This window comes from Lucilia cuprina, chromosome 2 (assembly GCF_022045245.1).
Source record: "Lucilia cuprina isolate Lc7/37 chromosome 2, ASM2204524v1, whole genome shotgun sequence".
In the NCBI taxonomy this organism is placed as follows: domain Eukaryota; kingdom Metazoa; phylum Arthropoda; class Insecta; order Diptera; family Calliphoridae; genus Lucilia; species Lucilia cuprina.
In genome coordinates, this window is record NC_060950.1 from 2,280,189 (window position 1) to 2,297,728 (window position 17,540).

Consider the following 17,540-nt stretch of genomic DNA (forward strand, 5'->3'; position numbering starts at 1 on the left):
GACCCCAAGCCAATAATTATAAAATAAAGTAGTATAACAAGAAAGTAAGTGAACTGAATTAAAAGCAAAAATAATAAGTTGCGATATACATATGTGTGTATGAATATATAAAATAAAAACTTAAATAAGTACATAAGTATATATAATAAATTTAAAAATTCATTGAGTCAAGTCAAAGAGAATTTGCATTGAATAAAACAATTAAGAGAAACTAAGTAAATAACAAATGTTTAAACAAAAACGATGTATTTATTTAAATATGCTGCCATATTGTGTTTTAAAATAATGCAAACAACCAAATTGATCTCAAATGAAATTAGTATATTGAAACAAAATGGAAATTATTTACGAGAAATATTACAAATACCAAAATTAGTTATTTTACTCAAATATTAATTAAGAAGATTAAAGCTGAATTTTAATTAAAAAAATGTAGCTTTAAAAAAACTTTTTTATAATTATAAAAAATAACTAATAGATACTATTTTAAAAATGAAAATTATATGCATTAGTTTCTAACAAATCGTGATACAACCATTAAACTGAGAGCGTACCTTTCTACAGGTTCTATCTTTTTTATTGTTATACCAATGTATTATGCTCCAAATTATTAAGAGACAACATGCCATTCTTAAAGAGAGAATTTAAATAAAATCAAAAACTATTTATAATTTAAGTTTAAGTAAACATTGAAAAAAAACTACAGTCAAAATGACAAGAGCAAACAGGTTCAAAAGTTTATCTTTTTGTTTATTAATGTTGACTGAAGATTAAAGCGTTTGCTTAACAGGTTCTTAAAGTTTTGCTGCCGGTTGGCTTACACGGGCCCAAATAAAAAAGAGATTTAAAGAACCTTCTTTATCTAGAGTACAATCAGTTGTTATTCAAACCTCAAGTCATTAGTACACACGTTCTCGGGTGGTTAATTGAAAAGAGTTGTTAAGATAGTGTTAATTTTGTTTCTTCTTAAAAATGTCAAAAATTAATTTACTTATATTCACCCTACTACTGGGTTCCTGTTTTGTTTCAAATGAAGCATCACGTTTGTCACGTAAAGGTAAAATGGATCCTACACCAAAACCCCTAAGTAAAGAATCCTCAGAATCGTCTGAGTCTGTCGAGGAGCCCACCTTTAAAATTCTAGTTACACATCCTGAAGTGCCTAAGGAAGCTTTAGATTTAATGAGTGTATGTGAAGTGGTTGTTTGTCAAAGCTTGCCACCAAACCAAACAGAAATCTTGGAAAAAGTTAAAGGTGCTCATGGTATATTTTGGGGTGGTCACAATCCTCTCAATGCTGAAGTTCTAGATGCTGCTGGTCCTCAGTTGAAGGCCATTTCTACCATGTCGGCTGGTATTGATTATGTAGATGTGGCGGAGCTTAAGAAACGTAAAATTCCTTTGGGTAATACCCCCACTGTTTTGAATAATGCTGTGGCCGATGTTGCCATGGGTCTTATGTTGGCCGCTGCTAGACGTTTCCACGAGGGCAGAAATAAAATTGATAGGTAAAAGTAAAATGTTACTTAGAAATATAAACTTAATAACAATTATGTTTTTTATTAAGTTCTAATTGGGAAAACTATCATTTGGAATGGATGTGGGGCCAGGAAATACGTGACTCTACTGTGGGTTTCTTTGGTTTTGGCGGCATTGGCCAGGCTATTGCCAAACGCTTGAGTGGTTTTGATATCGATCGTGTACTCTACACAACCCGCAAACGTATTTCTAAGGATTTGGAAAAAGAATTCAAGGCTTCCAAAGTTCCATTCCATGAACTCTTGGCTCAAAGTGATTTTGTTTTCATTGCCGCCCCCTTAACTGCTGAAACTCAGGGTATTTTTAATTCCACTGCTTTTGCTAAAATGAAGAAAACTGCTGTATTGGTTAATATTGCCAGAGGACGTAAGTTGAGAAAACAAAAATATTATTTGCAACTTATATTAACAACATTTATTTATTCATACATATTATAGAAATTGTGAATCAGGACGATTTGTATACAGCTTTGAAAACTGGCCAAATTTTTGCAGCCGGTTTAGATGTTACGACCCCTGAACCTTTGCCTGCCGATGACAAATTATTAACTTTGCCTAATTTGGGTAAGTTTAATATGAACGAGAGAAGTATTTTCTAAAAACACTAAAAAAATTTCAGAACATTAAAGTTAAGATAATATGATATATACATAAAAGTTCTAGTAAAATCGTATAATACTAATCCATTAAATGTAAAGATCAGAGTCAAATAGTTGAACTTTTAAATTTTAGAAATTCATTATTTACATTATTTTTTTAACTGCTAAATAATTCATGTAAACCTAAACACTTTTCATTGCAGTCATTACCCCACACATTGGCTCAGCTACCAAGAGGACCCGTACTGATATGTCCATTATAGCAGCACATAATGTCTTGAGAGGTATAGCAGGAGAACCCATGTTTTCGCCAGCATATTAAATTAAATTTATTTTTTTATGAACTAATCAAAATGTCATGTCGGTATATATGGAAATAAGAAAATATATCTATAATTAACTGGACCAGTTTTGTAACTTTAAAAGTATTGACAATAAAAAAAGAAAAGTAATCTGATCATGTTTTAGTACTTGATTCTAATTGATTTATTAACATAATATAACAAAGAATAATGAATAATAGAATGTAATTTATTACAAAATTACAAACCGGTGGGAAATTGAAATGAACATATTTTATAAGGTTGCCAACTTGATACACATACAGGTTGATTGGTGTAACGGGGATTTCAGTATTAAAGGCAATAATATATTTAATAGTCAACTACTTCAAACTAGTTATTGAATTTTTATAATAAAGAAATTGTATTTCTAGAACGGAGTATGGAACAATCGGTTGAAGCGATTAAACAAATTTTATAAATTTATGAAACTCAAGTTTATAAATAAACTCAAGAAAGCTAAATTTTTGGAAAATTAGTTTTTTCTGTAAATCGCTTATAATGTAAATTCGAATTCAAAAAAACAAAAAAAAAATATATAAATAAAAAAATTTGTAAATATTGAAATTAAATTTAAATTCTCTTAAGTAAAAAATTGCAACATATTAAGAGAAAATATACATACGTTTTAAAAAAAGCTTCTTCAAAGAGAACAATATAACAAAAATATTTGCCATCAACTAATTCTAAATATTTTTGCAAATATTCAAAACAACTTTAGTTTCCCTCTAAATCAAATACTATTAGGATGTCAACAGCTCGTCGCATTTATAAAGTTCTCGTCTCCCATCCAGAAGTTCCAACGCCCGTTCTCGAGTATTTACGTCAACGCGGTTGTGAGACAATCGTTTGTCAAAATGTTCCCCCGGTTCGTTCGGATATTTTACAAAAATTACCCGGTGTAGATGCCATCTTTTGGGCACACTATCAACCTCTCAATTCGGAAATATTAGATGCTGCCGGTTCACAGCTCAAAGCGGTATCAACAATGTCCTCGGGCATTGATTATGTTGATGTGTCCGAGTTTAAAAGACGTCAAATGCCATTGGGCCATACGCCGGGTATAGTGAAAAATTCCGTGGCAGATTTAGCAATTGGTCTGATGATATCAGCTGGAAGATTTTTCCATGCAGGAAGGCAAGAAATTGATAAGTAAGTTCAAAAGATACAAAATGCATTTGTTACTAATCTGTTGTTATCAAATATCTAATAGTACTTAAACATAAATTAGTGTAAACAGCTGTTTGATTAATTTAAAAAAGCTTTCGCAAATGAAAAAGCTTTTTTTAACCCTAAATTAGTAAGAGGGGGACATTTATTTAATTAAATATTTTTTTAAATATTTTAATAATTAGCCTGAAAATCATTACATAATTTATTATTTTCAAATGCGTTCATTAATTTACATTTTGCAATAAAATAAATTGCTGGAACATCGAATTTAAGTATTAGTTGAAGTTTTAAGCAAAAATCGGGTTTTGTTAAAAAATCGATTGTTCGATTGGTGACATCCATTTTGTACACATAAATCAACTTTTAAGTGATATAAAATAAAATAATTTTAGCGAAAATTAATTATGTTGTCATGAAACCGATTTGTGTTAAAATATTTTTTAGCTGAAAAATATGCAGTATTTTGCAGCGTATTCAAAGTAGAAAAACAAACTTTTTATAAATTGTAAAAAGTGGAAAAGTCGAAAAATCGAATTTTTGTTTCACCCTACTTTCAACTATTAACCATAAAATAAAATGACTTCCCATTACAGGGTTAATTAAAATAATAAAGCTTTTATAGCTATGTTACATTTTTAACATAAAGCACTGTATTAAAATAAAGCTTTTAATGCATGCAAACACATATTTCTGTTAAATTGAAAGCTGTTACTTTTCAAATTTAAGCATTGCCAAATTTAAATTTAATTCACAGTTCTTTGTGGAAAACTGAACGCATCAACTGGTTGATGGGACAAGAAATACGTGACTCTACTATTGGTTTTTTAGGTTTCGGTGGTATTGGCCAGGCCATAGCCAAACGTCTACAGTGTTGGGATACTAGGAAAATTATCTATCACACACGCACACCCAAAGCAAATGATAAAGAATTAAATGCACATCATGTGACCTTTGAAGAGCTCTTAAAGGAAAGTGATTTTCTAGTAGTGGCATGTCCTTTAACGCCAGAAACCAAGGGGAAGTTTAATGCAGAAGCTTTCGGACAAATGAAGAAAAACTGTGTTTTTGTAAATGTGGGCCGAGGAGGTAAAATCAAATTGTTTTGTTGGAACTAACAAATAATTAAGTTAATTTTTTAATATATTCTTATTCAAAGGTATTGTGGACCAAACAGCTTTATATAATGCTTTGAAGTCGGGGCAAATATTTTCAGCCGGTTTGGATGTCATGACACCAGAACCTTTGCCAGCTACAGATCCTTTACTAACACTTCCTAATTGCGGTAAATTTTTATGCGATTTATTTATTTAGTTTTACTTAATAATATTGTTATCTTAATGCAGTAATCATACCTCACTTGGGAACTCAAACAATAAAGACTACCACCGAAATGGGAATGGTTGCCGCCAATAACATTTTGAATGCCTTGGAGGGTAAACCCATGATTTCGCCAGCGTACTAAATAAAATCATATTTGTATTTTTACGAACTTATTTTATAAAGAAATTATCTCTTTCTTTATTAAATGTTATCTTTTTAATTTAAATCCAATTCATTCACTAAGATTATTATCTTTAACATCTAAACTTAAAAACACAGTATCCCATTCATCTCTACCCAAAGCCTTTAAATATTTCTTACGCTGTTGCAAAACCAATTCTGTGAGTTCATTTTCATGTTTCTGAGCAATTTCCAAAGCTTTACGCCAATTATGCATACGCAAACAGAGACCGACTGCTTCTCGATATTTACGATTGTGTATTAGAATAGTTTCCGCTTCGATAAGTCTACCCAACATTAAAGAATTTTCAGCCATATAGTCTGGACTAGAAGGATCCAAAGTTTTGATATACTGTAAGTAGCTTACTTTATCGATTTGTAAAGCAGCCGAATAAGCTTCTTCACTGATTTGCAATTGATTCTTTCGAGTGGCTACAGCCGCCAAAGTGGCCCAGAGATAAGCATTTTGAGCCATGCGACATATTTTCAATGCTTGTTGCCACTGTGACTCCATTAAAGTGCGATGTAAGATTTCACAATACATATTAATGCTTATGGGCAGTAAAGCTCCCGAGCAACGAAATGTAACAATGGCATCTTCGAAACTTTCGATGACAATATTTTTACCAAATTCCCTTAAAATATTTAAACATTAACTAAAACGTCTAAAAGAAAAATATTTTCAACATACGTAGCATCTATTGTTATTGTGGTCAAGGCAATTATGGTGGGATCTGAGGCCCCCTCTCCTGGGCAGTACCATATGCTATAGCAGGCATCATGCACTCCTACTAAAATATTGGATTCACTAGCCCATTTAACGGCTGTTAGTTGGGTGCCTATTTTATAAACCTCTCCTGTGGTAGCTCCTGAGTATCCTGCTATGTTGGTGCGTTCCGTGTTGCCGTTCAAGTTTCGAGATTCCGTTATATAGAGTTCACGGTTATTATCGATCATGACCACAAATTGGTCATCAACAGTGCCGGCTCGACTGGCAGCGATTTCTGCTATTTGAGTTTTAGCTTTTAGAGAAAATGGTTCGTACTGTCTGGTAGCTCCGGGTATTAGGTCAAAAATATGCAAAACTTTATCAGATTATTGGGAGAACAGACATTTACGTGATTATTTTATTCTTAATACTTCTGAAAACTTTTCTTACTCGTATTATCAGAATTATCTCGTATTACCAAAGTATCCAAGCCCAACGAAATACTACGGGCATTTAGCATTGGTATCTGAGCTTGAGAACCCGGATATCGGGGATTAAGATGCAAACGCCCTGTGAAAGTATAAACCCAAATTGAAGTAGAGTCCAGAACCATGAAAAATCTTAAATTACAATAGGAAATATTAATTTCTAAAAATTTTTTAAAATAACTCCACTAAATACTTCTTTCCCACTTCAACGACTCGGACATCGGTGCGACCATCTATAATGATCGGCGTATTTATGTATTTCTCATTGTAAATATGTATTTGATTAGAAGTAGCTACAATCAAATGACCATAACCCAAACCAAAATTAATGACACGATCGGTAAACTCCAAAGCATCACTGCTGCTATTGACAATATCCTCAAGACGTATGGATTTACGACCTGTAGTAGTGGCTTTAAGATTTTTCGATATCAATTGTTTTTGCACAATATATCCAACGATAAGTTGGCCAGCAGAAGTACCACATGCCACTTGGGTGCCATCTGCAGACCAAGAGAGTGTGTGAAATGAACCCACTGATGGTTCATTAAAACGGGCCGCACTATAAGTCCACTTTAAAAATAATAAAACTTTACTAAATCCGGTTTAAAGTGATAAGATTACTACTTACTCCTGCACTAGAGCATAACTTGAGCATATTGAAGGTGCTTACAAGTAAGACATCTTTTTCTGGATTAAAGGCCACTGAGCTAATAGCATAATCTTCAGGTGAACTTATGAAAAGGTTTGCTCCTTGATAATCCCAAATTTTAAAACGAAAATCCTCACCACCCGAAGCAATTATATTTGATTGGGCAGACCAACTTAAAGACAAGACCAAACCATCATGAGCACGCCACTAGCAGCGATAAAAAAAGTGATAATATACCAACAATAGATTAGCTTTGTTTTACATACCCTTATTAATTTACTATTAGCTGCTAAAGGTTTCACTGATATATGTCCACCTTGACAAAATACTATAGCTGAAGAATTTGGAGACCAACGAGCACACCGTATAGGCTCATCACTTTGCAAAATGGTAGAACGCAACATACCAGATCTAGACCAGATTTTAATGACTCCATCTTCTCCCGCTTTTAATATCGAATGTTGAGTTTTATAAAATTTCATAATTCAAAGTTCAATTGTTACCAGTTAATAAACCTGCTCCATCCGGACTCCATCTTCCAGAGCTTATGGCTGCTGTATGAGCTGATATACTACGCTCGACGCGAGAACTTTTGTTTAAAATAATAAACCTACCATCATTACTACTTATTAATAAGGTATCGCTACCCTTGCCACCGCCACTACCACGACCACCCAACAACAGCCAATGCAAATCGGTGGGTATAAAATCCTCTGGTAATTTCGCCACCTCCAAAGAATCTCGTGTAGCAGAGCTCCATTTGTAAATCTGATGATCATCACTAAGTTGGCAAGAATTAATTTGTTACTCTACTACATATTGTATATATTTTAGGAGAAATTCGTATACCTTACAAAATAAATATCATCATTACTGCTCCAATCTACACAGCTTAAAGGTAAAATGTCCAAGGACTTTTCATTGTTATTATTTTCTTTAGCCGTGGCAGATTTTGTGAGATAATCACCATTTAAATTGCTAGGAGTCTTTTTACAAATATGTGTTTTTAATTTCATTTTTAATTAACACTGCACTGTTTCACTAGTTATTTTTTTAATTAATTTACAAAAAAGGCATTTGTATACTTTTTTGGGTTGTCCTGGAAACACAAAATCGTTGCTACTGGCAACAATAATAGCTTGTTGCATATCTTTTAAATTGGAGCAGGGTTGTTTTAAATGTTTTAACGTTTTTAACTTTGCTAGCTAACGTAAGATGGCACACTCTTCTTTTCGTTATAAAAATATTTTAAAACCATTTTTCTAATTTCTCAGTCCTTTAAAACGTATTTTTTGGATGTTTAAAATGCTAAAACAGAGAATTATCAAAATTGAGCTCAAAAATACTATGTTGAAAATTATATACTTTTTTAATTCGGTAAAAAAATATTATCCTTTTAAAATAATTCCCATTTTACTATGTACATAACTAATAACAAATATAGTATTTTTAAGGGTTTAAAGTACTAAACTATTTCTTCTCTACATTAGATTGTAAACTAGACTATAGACTAGACTACAGGCTGTATTATCAAATTATTTCATTATATATCTGTGTATCAAATTATTTCATTATATAAAGTACTGCTCAAAAATATAGCGCATCTTGTATTAGGTTTTTATTCTTTTTATGTTATTACAATCAATAAATTTAGAAAAAAATGATTGATGGCAAATTCAAGAACGAAGTCAATTTATGTTATAAGTATCAAAATTCGGCGTAAGGCGGCAAAATAACGGTAACAGGGCTTTTTATACAAAACTGACCATAAAAAACTGTTTCATAATTACAGCGCACTCTTTGAAATAAGTTGAAACAATATTGAAAAATGTTAATTAATTTTGAAAAATTTCAACTTATTGTTATGAAAGGACAGTTGTCTATGCTTCGAAATACTATTTAATTTGAAGTGACAAATTTTAAGCAGTTGTGTTTGGTTATTTTTGCTGATATGTGTCTTATAGTACTAGTAAATTTCTTTATGTCAAAATATGCCCCTAATTGGTCAATAGTCCATTTTTTTAATGAGCATTATATCTAGTGACATTGGAGATAACCTTCAAATGACATTTTAAATTTTTTTTTCCCAGGTCTAACATGGGTCACTTTTTGGCAGAATTAAGATTGTGATGATACAAATTGTAATAATTTTATAAAATTTCACTATAAAACCTTAAAAAACGTGCTTCTAATGTTTAATCTTAATCTATGGAAAAATAACACATCATTACTTTGATCTGAATATGCTTAAAATTAAGAACTAATCCGTTAATATCTAATATCGTTTTACATCGATTTGATAATAAATTTTTATACTAATTAAATAAAAATAATAGTTTTCGTTTGAATTGGCCTCTATTTTCCATTTTCTGCAAATAAATTTTCCATTTACTGAAAATACAATTACCATTTAAATGAATTTTAAAAACATTTTTCTTGGTGGTGTTTCAGTTAGCACAGGTGCATGTCTTAGCATCCTTTCTCTTTGTCAATTATATTTTTTTAAGGATATAATACTAGGATCCCTAAATTTTAACCTTTTGTAGAAAATATAATCATGGTTGGTTGGTTGGTTTACGTGGTAGTTCACTACACGCGAACTGTCAAGTAGAATCAAAGAGACCCCGTTTTGACCGGACCACTCCACTCGTCAGATGTTGAATTTGTAGTATTAGATCCAGCCCGTAGCTGTGAGAAATCTGAGGATATCATTAAGCCTAAAGACAGATATCTCGCCAAGGTTAGATATGAAGTAATTGCCAAGGAAGCGGTTTCTCTTTACGGCCAGAGCAGGGCATTTACAGAGGAGATGGAAGACCGTTTCTTCCTTTTCCCTGTCTTTGCAACTGCGACAGTGATCATTGAATGGGAGCCCAAGCCGACTTGCGTGTCTGCCTATTACCCAGTGTCCTGTTATTACTGCTATCAGCCTCTATATGTCCCGCCTACTTCGATTTATAAGGTGTCTTGTGCGTTTCTCATTGAAGGAGGGCCACAATAACTTGGCCCCTTTACATGTGTCTAGGTTATTCCATCTATTTTCAGCTTTTTGAAGAAAGAATCTGAGGATATTGCTCTTGATATAACTTAACGGAGTTGCTACTGGAACGGCGTCGGAGATATCAAGAGCAGATCCCGTTCTTGCAAGCTCATCTGCCTGTTCATTACCGTAGTAGTCCCTATGCGCAGGGACCCAAACAAGGGTAATGTCAGACAGCCGACCCAGCATTGACAGATCCTTCTTGCATTGTCTGACTAATAAGGAAGTAGTAGTATAAGAGTTTAGTGAGAGAAGTGCCGCTTGACTATCGACAAAGATTCCTATGTTGCCGCGAATATTGAGGTCATGTAACACCCTACAGGCTGACATTATCGCAAAAATTTCAGCCTGAAAGACACTACAGTTGTTGGGAAGACGATGGGATATACTTACCCCAGCTTCTTCACAAAAGACACCAGAACCAACGCCGCAGTTCATTTTAGAACCATCTGTAAAGATTCTGGTGGTATATTCGCTCGGTAGATTACCTCTACACCACTCGCTCCTGGAAGGAACTCTGACTTTGAAGACTCTATCAAAGTCCGTGTGTGGGGTAATATAGTCGGATGGTTGGTTCAAGATTGGAGGTAGCAAGCTTAAAATCTTAGCGTGTCCATATGTTCTTGATATCCAACTTCCGGATGAGTTAAGTCTTACTGCGCTACAAGCAGATATGGTCATTATGTGCAGATCTATGGGTAGGATATGCAATATAGTGTTCAGAGCTTCTGAAGGACTAGTTCTTATGGCACCTGTTATCCCAATGCATGCTGATCTCTGAACTTTGTATAGTTGATCCACAACAAACTTCTTCTTAGTTGAAGTCCACCATACAAGAGATCCGTATGTAAGAATAGGACGTACTATGGCTGTGTACATCCATTTAACTATGTTGGGACTAAGTCCCCATTTCATTCCAAACATCTTACGACAGGTATAGTAGGCGACCGTTGCCTTCTTGACTCTGTGCTGGATGTTGAGTTTCCATGATAATTTGGAGTCTAGAATAGTTCCTAGATATTTGGCATTGTTTGATAAGGGGATTTCGCGGTTTTTTAACCGTGGCAGGTTGAAGCTTGGAATCTTGGTCTTTGTTGTGAATAGTACCAGTTCTGTCTTACTTGGATTTACTCCTAGACCACTGTCTGTGGCCCAATTACTGAGTAGCACCAGAGCACCAGACATAATATCGCTAATCACGTCTGGGAACATTCCTGATACCAGTATCACAACGTCGTCCGCATAGGCAACGACCTTTATCCCTCTGTTGTCCAGTTCCTTAAGAATCGTATTAACAACGATAAGCCAAAGTAGTGGAGAGATTACACCGCCCTGAGGTGTGCCTCGTTCAACTCGTTTGGACTTAACGCTGTTACCAAGACTTGCAGTAATAATTCTAGATTTCAACATAGTTACCAACCAGTTGCTGATATATTCTTCAACATCCAGATTAGCGAGAGCTTGTTGAATTGCAGAAGTATTTACGTTATTGAAGGCACCTTCTATGTCTAAGAAGGCTCCCATAGTGTATTGTTTGAATTCGAGGGATCTTTCTATAACTCTTACAACCTCATGTAGAGCTGTCTCAGTAGATCGTCCTTTAAGGTAGGCATGTTGACTGGTTGTTGAAAGCCGTGATGAGCTCTCTAGCCGTTGCCTAATATGTGAGTCGATGAGTCTTTCCAGCGTTTTGAGTTGAAAAGATGAAAGACTAATTGGACGAAAGTCCTTCGCATTTTCATGACTCCTTTTGCCAGCTTTGGGAATAAAAACGACCTTAACCTTTCTCCAGTTTACCGGAACATGGTTGAGAGAGAGGCTGAGCGTGTATATTCTATGAAGCCAGGGGATGATATATTCTTTTGCACTTTGTAACATCTTTGGCAAAATGCCATCAGGCCCTGGTGATTTGAAAGGGGAAAAACTATCAATCGCCCATGAGATTCTATCATAAGAGATGATATTTTCATTGATTCCCGTTAGAGTCCTACTGTCAGTGAAGATTTCCTTGACAGCATCTTTGCAGCCAGGGAAGTGAGTATTCAGTAGGATGTCAAGAGATTCTGCCGAGGATTCTGACCAAGTGTCGTCCTTCCTCTTAATATAGGTTGGATTAGATTGGCCTTTAGCAAGAATTTTGCTAAGTCTAGCAGAATCCTTTGTGTTATCTATAGATTCGCAGAAACTTCTCCATGAGGTTCTTTTTGCGAGTGCTATAGCTTTCTTATAAACTTTTAGTTTGTCGCGGTATGGCTGCCACGATTTATTGTTGTAGCATGTGTTAAAGGCCCTACGTGTTTCCTTACGTAGCTTAGATAGTTCCGAATTCCACCATGGGGAAGCTTTTCTTTGCCTTTGTGATTGGACAGGAGACTTCGAAAGCCTTACCTAAGACTTTGCTAAAGTGTTCTTCTATCTTTTCAAGCCCAGTGATTGAATCATCAACCACTGGAGTTTTCTTGAGCTTATGTCTAAGGATCCCTTAATATTTGAACCAATCGGTTCTTCTTGGGTTCCTATAGACCATTTTTTCCGTCGAGTTTTGTAATATAATATCGAAGAGGATCCAATTGTGATCTGAAAAAGATTTTTCATTGGATACCCTCCACCTATCAACTGATATTTTAGATCTGTCGCTAATGAGTGTAATGTCCAGTACTTCCTCCCACCCATTATAATTATCCGTACTTGGAAAAATGAAAGTAGGTTTGTTGCCAGAGTTACATATGTTTAGGTTGTTAGTATTAATGAAATTGAAGATTGACTCACCCCTTTCATTAGTTTCGCTGCTACCCCAGATTGTATGCCTTGCATTGGCATCACAGCCTAGGATTATGTCGTCAGATGTCTCAATTACGGCCAGGAGATCGCTCACTTCGTCTGGTGGTGCTGTCTTCTCATGTGCCATATAGCTTGAGGCAATCATGAAGCTTCTGTTGTGCGGTAGCTCGACCTTTGCGACTGTTAGGTCTTCTGAGCTAAGCTGTGTACAAAGAAAAATGTTAATCGATTTTTTAGCAATTAGACATGATCGTGGCCTACCATTACTTCTTGCATATAGTATGTTGTATGTAGATGCTGGGAACCCTTTAACTTCTGAGTCCGTGACCCAGGGTTCTTGAACCAGGCAAATGTCCAGGTTTTCCTCGGCTAGGAGAACCCGTAGATTGTCTGAAGCACACTTTGAGTGCTTCAGATTAATTTGCACTATCTTTAGTGCCATTGTCAGGTTTAATAGGTGGCTCGGAGAGTTTCATGCCAGTGAGCAGAGAGTTGGCAGCTTCCATCTCATCCGTCTCTTCACTCCCCGATTTTGTCGGCCGGAACACCTTTACTTTGGCGCCCCTCACCCCAAAGAACAGCCTAAAGCCCACCTTCTCCAGCTCAACGGAGCCAGCTTCTGTGATGGCGAGAATTAGACATGTGTGCCCTTCGCCTTGTTCTGTGCGGATGATAGCCCAGTCATTCATGTGTATGTTGGGATTCTGCCGTTTGAGGCATTCCAACATCTTGGGTGCTTCGGCGCTCATCTTTGGTAACCAAACTCTTGCACGAGGTCTCATTGGAATTTCCTCAGCAGGGATTAGTTTAAGGCTTAAACCTACCCATGCATCTCTAATCTTAGTGATGCATTTGTTGAGGAACCCCTTTGAGAATTCGTCCAGGCATTTGATCACCCTGTATCCCCGGTGAATCTCACTGGAGTCAAAACGGGGTACCTTGTCGTCTTTGTTAGTGAGCAAGTGTTCCATAACGAGCTCAGTTAATTTAGACTCAATGGCACCCCATTCTGTTACTACAGGGTTGATGGCCCCATCTTTTTCAGTAACCAGAGCCATTAGGAGGTGGTCCTTCACCACTTCGTTAAATGGTCTTCTGGCAGTTGTCGTGATGGCTACAGGTCCCGGAGTGGTTTTGCCTTCTATTACCTTCCTCCTTTTTGGCGATTTACCATCCTCAACCTGTGAGCGGTTTCGCTTGGACCTTTCGGTTTCAGCAGCCATTTTGGATGTGCTGGGGGCGGTCTCCAAAAACTTTTGGTACTCATCCACCACAGCTTGATATTTGACGCGATCATCTTCATCGCGTTCATGAGGTGTACCATTAGCAGCATTCTTGGCAATCTTGTCGAGAATGAAAACAGCCTTGGTATATCTAGCTTTGAGGATGTCTTTCTGACTTTTCCTTTTTGGCCTTTTTTCCTCGAATTGTCGCCAGCCTTGGCGTCGGATTGAGGAGTATTTGTCGGGCTTTTTGAGGGTAGGAGAGTGCTATGTCTTTCATTCCCACTACCTGAAGGACTCACTACCGTCTCTTGACTAGAGGCGAGAAGTTCGTCCTCGGATGAGGATCCAATCTCATCCTTTCTTCGTTGTTTTTGTTTTTGTTCTTTTTCTGTGTTAGTTTCCATATGTTGGTCCCACGAGTAGGCACGTAAGGGAAGAGACGATCCATGCAGTGACGGCGTACATGGACTAGACTAGGATTTACAACCGGCCCGTGTCGTGGCACCGGAGGGGAGCTGTTAGCGACTAATCTTCTTTAACCACTGATTAGCCATTCAGATTCTCGGCACTGCTACCAACCACCTTAACCTTACAAGTGGGGGATGGGGAGGAGACGGGATTGTTTATAGGAAAATTGGGAATTGAGGATAGGAGGGATAACCTTTGGTCATGAAGGCTTTTGAGTTCAGTGTCTTCCAAATACAAAGGGCTTATGCCGAGTGTATTTGCAATGCAAAAGAACCACAGCCAACACTAAAGCCACCACATCGCGGCAAGATTGTTATCCAGGTGGTGGAAATATAATCATATTTTTGTGCCGATTTAAACATAGGCATAGTTAAAATATTAAAAACGCTCAATGCTATCGCGCGAAATTTGGAAATTTTGGATCAATCAAGGAAATATTCTCAAATAACATTGACTAAATTGTTATCAAACGTTTAGAAATTATATTATGTTTATAAATTATATTATTCATGTCTTCAGAATTGAAAATAGCTGCATAAATTGATTGTAAAATGCTAAAAAATGAATTTGGAAAAAAAACCCAAAGTCTTCGCTACACTTTGGCAACTCAATACCAACTGGGACCAAATGGGTCTTAAAATATAGGGGCAGTAGTATTTTATCCCGAGATCCAATATTGAAAAACATTTCATATAAGAATATGTATATTATTGCCAATTTGATTATAAATGCGCTATAATTATGAATCAATAATTAAGGACTTGTTTCGTAAAATATTTTCTAGCGCATTTATTTTGATACTTTAAAAAAAATTTCAATATTGTTTTAATAAACTAGTCTATATGCTTTAATTTAGCGCAAAGAAAATTTTTTATCTTAAGTTTTTTTAATGGTATAAAAAGAGAAAATAATAAATAGAAAGTGCGCTATATTTTTAAGCAGTACTTTATGTATGTTTAAAATTGTGGTTGAAACACCGAATTACTATTTCCCAAGTCTTAAGACCCACGCTTAAGAAAATAATGAAACCGCAATATTTTGTATAGGTCGATTACAATAGCCTATACATAGTTCTGTTACGATTTTAATTTTTAACTATTTATATGTCCATACGCATATCAAGAAAATATATTTAATTACAAATAAAAACTAAACAACCATTAAACATAATTATATAAATAACATTTGAAAGCGTAGACCAATATAAAAATTAAACTTATATATGGAGCACTAAGAACATATATTTATACATACATATGTGTGTATTTATTAATGTACGACTAAGAGCGCTTCTAATTAAGCGCCTATTTTGTATTCTAACAATTAATCATACATGCATTAATTTTAACATAGAATACAAACAAGAAATGAGGATGAATTAATTCTAAAATTACATTTAAATTGATTTGTTCAATAATTATGGCATGACATGTCAGTGAGTTTTTCTTGTAATGTTAATGGCCTGAAAAGGAAATTGGCACCCAACCCAACAACTCACCCACAGGAAGACACGAGCATGCATGCATGCATTTAATGGAGGAATTATACACAAATTATGTTAAAATAGAACTGCCACGAATTTAGTAAGACATATTTTTGTAGTAAAACAATTTTAAATTCGGTAGTAATTTAACCTTATTTTAAACATACTTTGTTAAGAGTTTTACTCATTAACAAAGCATTCCTTAGAAGTAGACAAGTAATGACACACTATTAATATTACCCTAGAACTTAAGTTAAAAAATCAGGACATGTGCAATCATGTGGAGAAAAACAAATAAATTTCTGTCCTACCCAACGCCCTTAATTTCATAAATATGTTTTTTATGTTGTCTAATTGTTCGTCCTTATCCAGCACACAATAACAGCCCACAACATAAATTTTATTATTAAATTCATTGATTATTTTTCTATTCTTTTTTTATTTATTTATTTACTTGCTATGTGTTATTTTCTTATCTTTGGTATGTGTTAATGACGTCTAATAGAGGGAATAGAAATAAAATGGCATTTACTAGACTTTAACAGGATATAGGCATTGTCCTTTATTTTTATCATAACATTCACACATAAAGACACACAAACACGCATAGAATGAAGGACAATTTTTCCCCAGCACGTAATGCCTGTGTGCTGAGTGGTCGTTATGAGGTGTCAACAATTTCAAAATATGATTGAGGTTTTTAGAACTATTATCAAAGGAACTTCTATTATTTGTATGTTCAGTATTAGTATTGAATTATTGAATGGAAATCAAAGTGTGTATGAGTTATGTTGTGATATGAAGCCCAGCAGTTCTGATACACTTTTAGAAAGTAGTGATTTGTACTTCGTATATACTAGATTAATTAGGACTTGTTTTAAGTCATTACTTGGAGACAGTAAAGAGAAAACTGACTATCTTCTAAATTACATACAACGTGTTTAGTAAATAATTGATACATAAATAAAATACTTACTTTTATATGTATGTATATTTAAAAGAGATACAATTAGTACTTTGAAATAAGCTGGGAAATATGGGTTTAATAAAGGGTCAGAAAGTGACGTCGTTTGTGCTAGTGTGACACACTTAATTATTGAAAATATTAGCCTTACGATTTAAATTTAGGTCATTTGCAAAGATAAAGTAATAAATCATATAAAATGCAATTTAAATGTCCAAAGAAAATACATACTTCAATGTCTGAATATGAACAAAACGTTATTGAATAAAACAGCTACATATTAAATTACGAATCATATGCAGATCAATCGATATAATATGTTATTTATTAAAATTTTCATACTTAAAAGATATTTTGATTATAATAAGAAAGAAAATTAGGAATAAGTTTTACTAACGTTTTCCCAATATTTTGTGTAAGAAAACCCGATAACAAACTATCTAATTAAAAAAGAATTTTTAAAGTTCAATTCACGCAAAATATAAATCAGCCACAAACAACGTAAAATTATGTATTTAAAAATATATATTTTTTTAAACAAATATCCTCAGAGAAACCATTCACAGCAATCAAGAAAA

The 17,540-nt window shown here is 34.6% G+C and overlaps 3 protein-coding genes across 5 annotated transcripts; 1 reads left to right on the forward strand and 2 right to left on the reverse strand.

Annotated features, from left to right (window-relative positions):
• Positions 1–857: 857 nt before the first annotated feature.
• LOC111690341 lies at positions 858–5,197 on the forward strand. Its single transcript, XM_023452810.2, has 8 exons — positions 858–1,508; positions 1,568–1,905; positions 1,977–2,102; positions 2,341–2,450; positions 3,200–3,630; positions 4,406–4,737; positions 4,808–4,933; positions 4,995–5,197. The coding sequence occupies exons 1-8, from the start codon at positions 973–975 to the stop codon at positions 5,111–5,113; spliced, it is 2,118 nt and encodes a 705-aa protein (XP_023308578.2). The 5' UTR covers positions 858–972; the 3' UTR covers positions 5,114–5,197.
• LOC111690348 (intraflagellar transport protein 80 homolog) lies at positions 5,137–13,240 on the reverse strand. Of its 3 annotated transcripts, none has more exons than XM_046949567.1 (10): positions 13,089–13,240; positions 12,810–13,023; positions 7,850–8,308; positions 7,504–7,781; positions 7,267–7,445; positions 6,980–7,207; positions 6,542–6,921; positions 6,311–6,480; positions 5,843–6,236; positions 5,137–5,786 (listed from the first exon to the last, which is right to left on the reverse strand). In XM_046949567.1, the coding sequence occupies exons 3-10, from the start codon at positions 8,014–8,016 to the stop codon at positions 5,204–5,206; spliced, it is 2,379 nt and encodes a 792-aa protein (XP_046805523.1). In that variant the 5' UTR covers positions 8,017–8,308; positions 12,810–13,023; positions 13,089–13,240; the 3' UTR covers positions 5,137–5,203. The 3 variants fall into 3 exon arrangements, with proteins under 3 accessions (XP_046805523.1, XP_046805519.1, XP_046805527.1); XM_046949563.1 differs by having other exon boundaries at positions 13,083–13,240; XM_046949571.1 differs by lacking the exons at positions 12,810–13,023; positions 13,089–13,240 and adding an exon at positions 9,408–9,837.
• On the reverse strand, positions 13,238–14,451 carry LOC124418921. The gene is made up of 2 exons (XM_046946837.1): positions 14,221–14,451; positions 13,238–14,164 (listed from the first exon to the last, which is right to left on the reverse strand). The coding sequence occupies exons 1-2, from the start codon at positions 14,449–14,451 to the stop codon at positions 13,238–13,240; spliced, it is 1,158 nt and encodes a 385-aa protein (XP_046802793.1).
• Positions 14,452–17,540: the final 3,089 nt, after the last annotated feature.

Coding starts and splice junctions, on each gene's coding strand:
- LOC124418921 (XM_046946837.1), bottom strand. CDS start 14,451: ATGGAAACTAACACAGAAAAAGAACAAAAACAAAAACAACGAAGAAAG. Junction 14,165..14,220: donor AAAAAGGCCAAAAAGGAAAA/GTCAGAAAGACA, acceptor ATTCTCGACAAG/ATTGCCAAGAATGCTGCTAA.
- LOC111690348 (XM_046949567.1), bottom strand. CDS start 8,016: ATGAAATTAAAAACACATATTTGTAAAAAGACTCCTAGCAATTTAAAT. Junction 7,446..7,503: donor TGGAGCAGGTTTATTAACTG/GTAACAATTGAA, acceptor CGATATTAAAAG/CGGGAGAAGATGGAGTCATT. Junction 6,922..6,979: donor AGTTATGCTCTAGTGCAGGA/GTAAGTAGTAAT, acceptor TTATTTTTAAAG/TGGACTTATAGTGCGGCCCG.
- LOC111690341 (XM_023452810.2), top strand. CDS start 973: ATGTCAAAAATTAATTTACTTATATTCACCCTACTACTGGGTTCCTGT. Junction 2,103..2,340: donor ATTAACTTTGCCTAATTTGG/GTAAGTTTAATA, acceptor TTTTCATTGCAG/TCATTACCCCACACATTGGC. Junction 3,631..4,405: donor GGAAGGCAAGAAATTGATAA/GTAAGTTCAAAA, acceptor TTTAATTCACAG/TTCTTTGTGGAAAACTGAAC.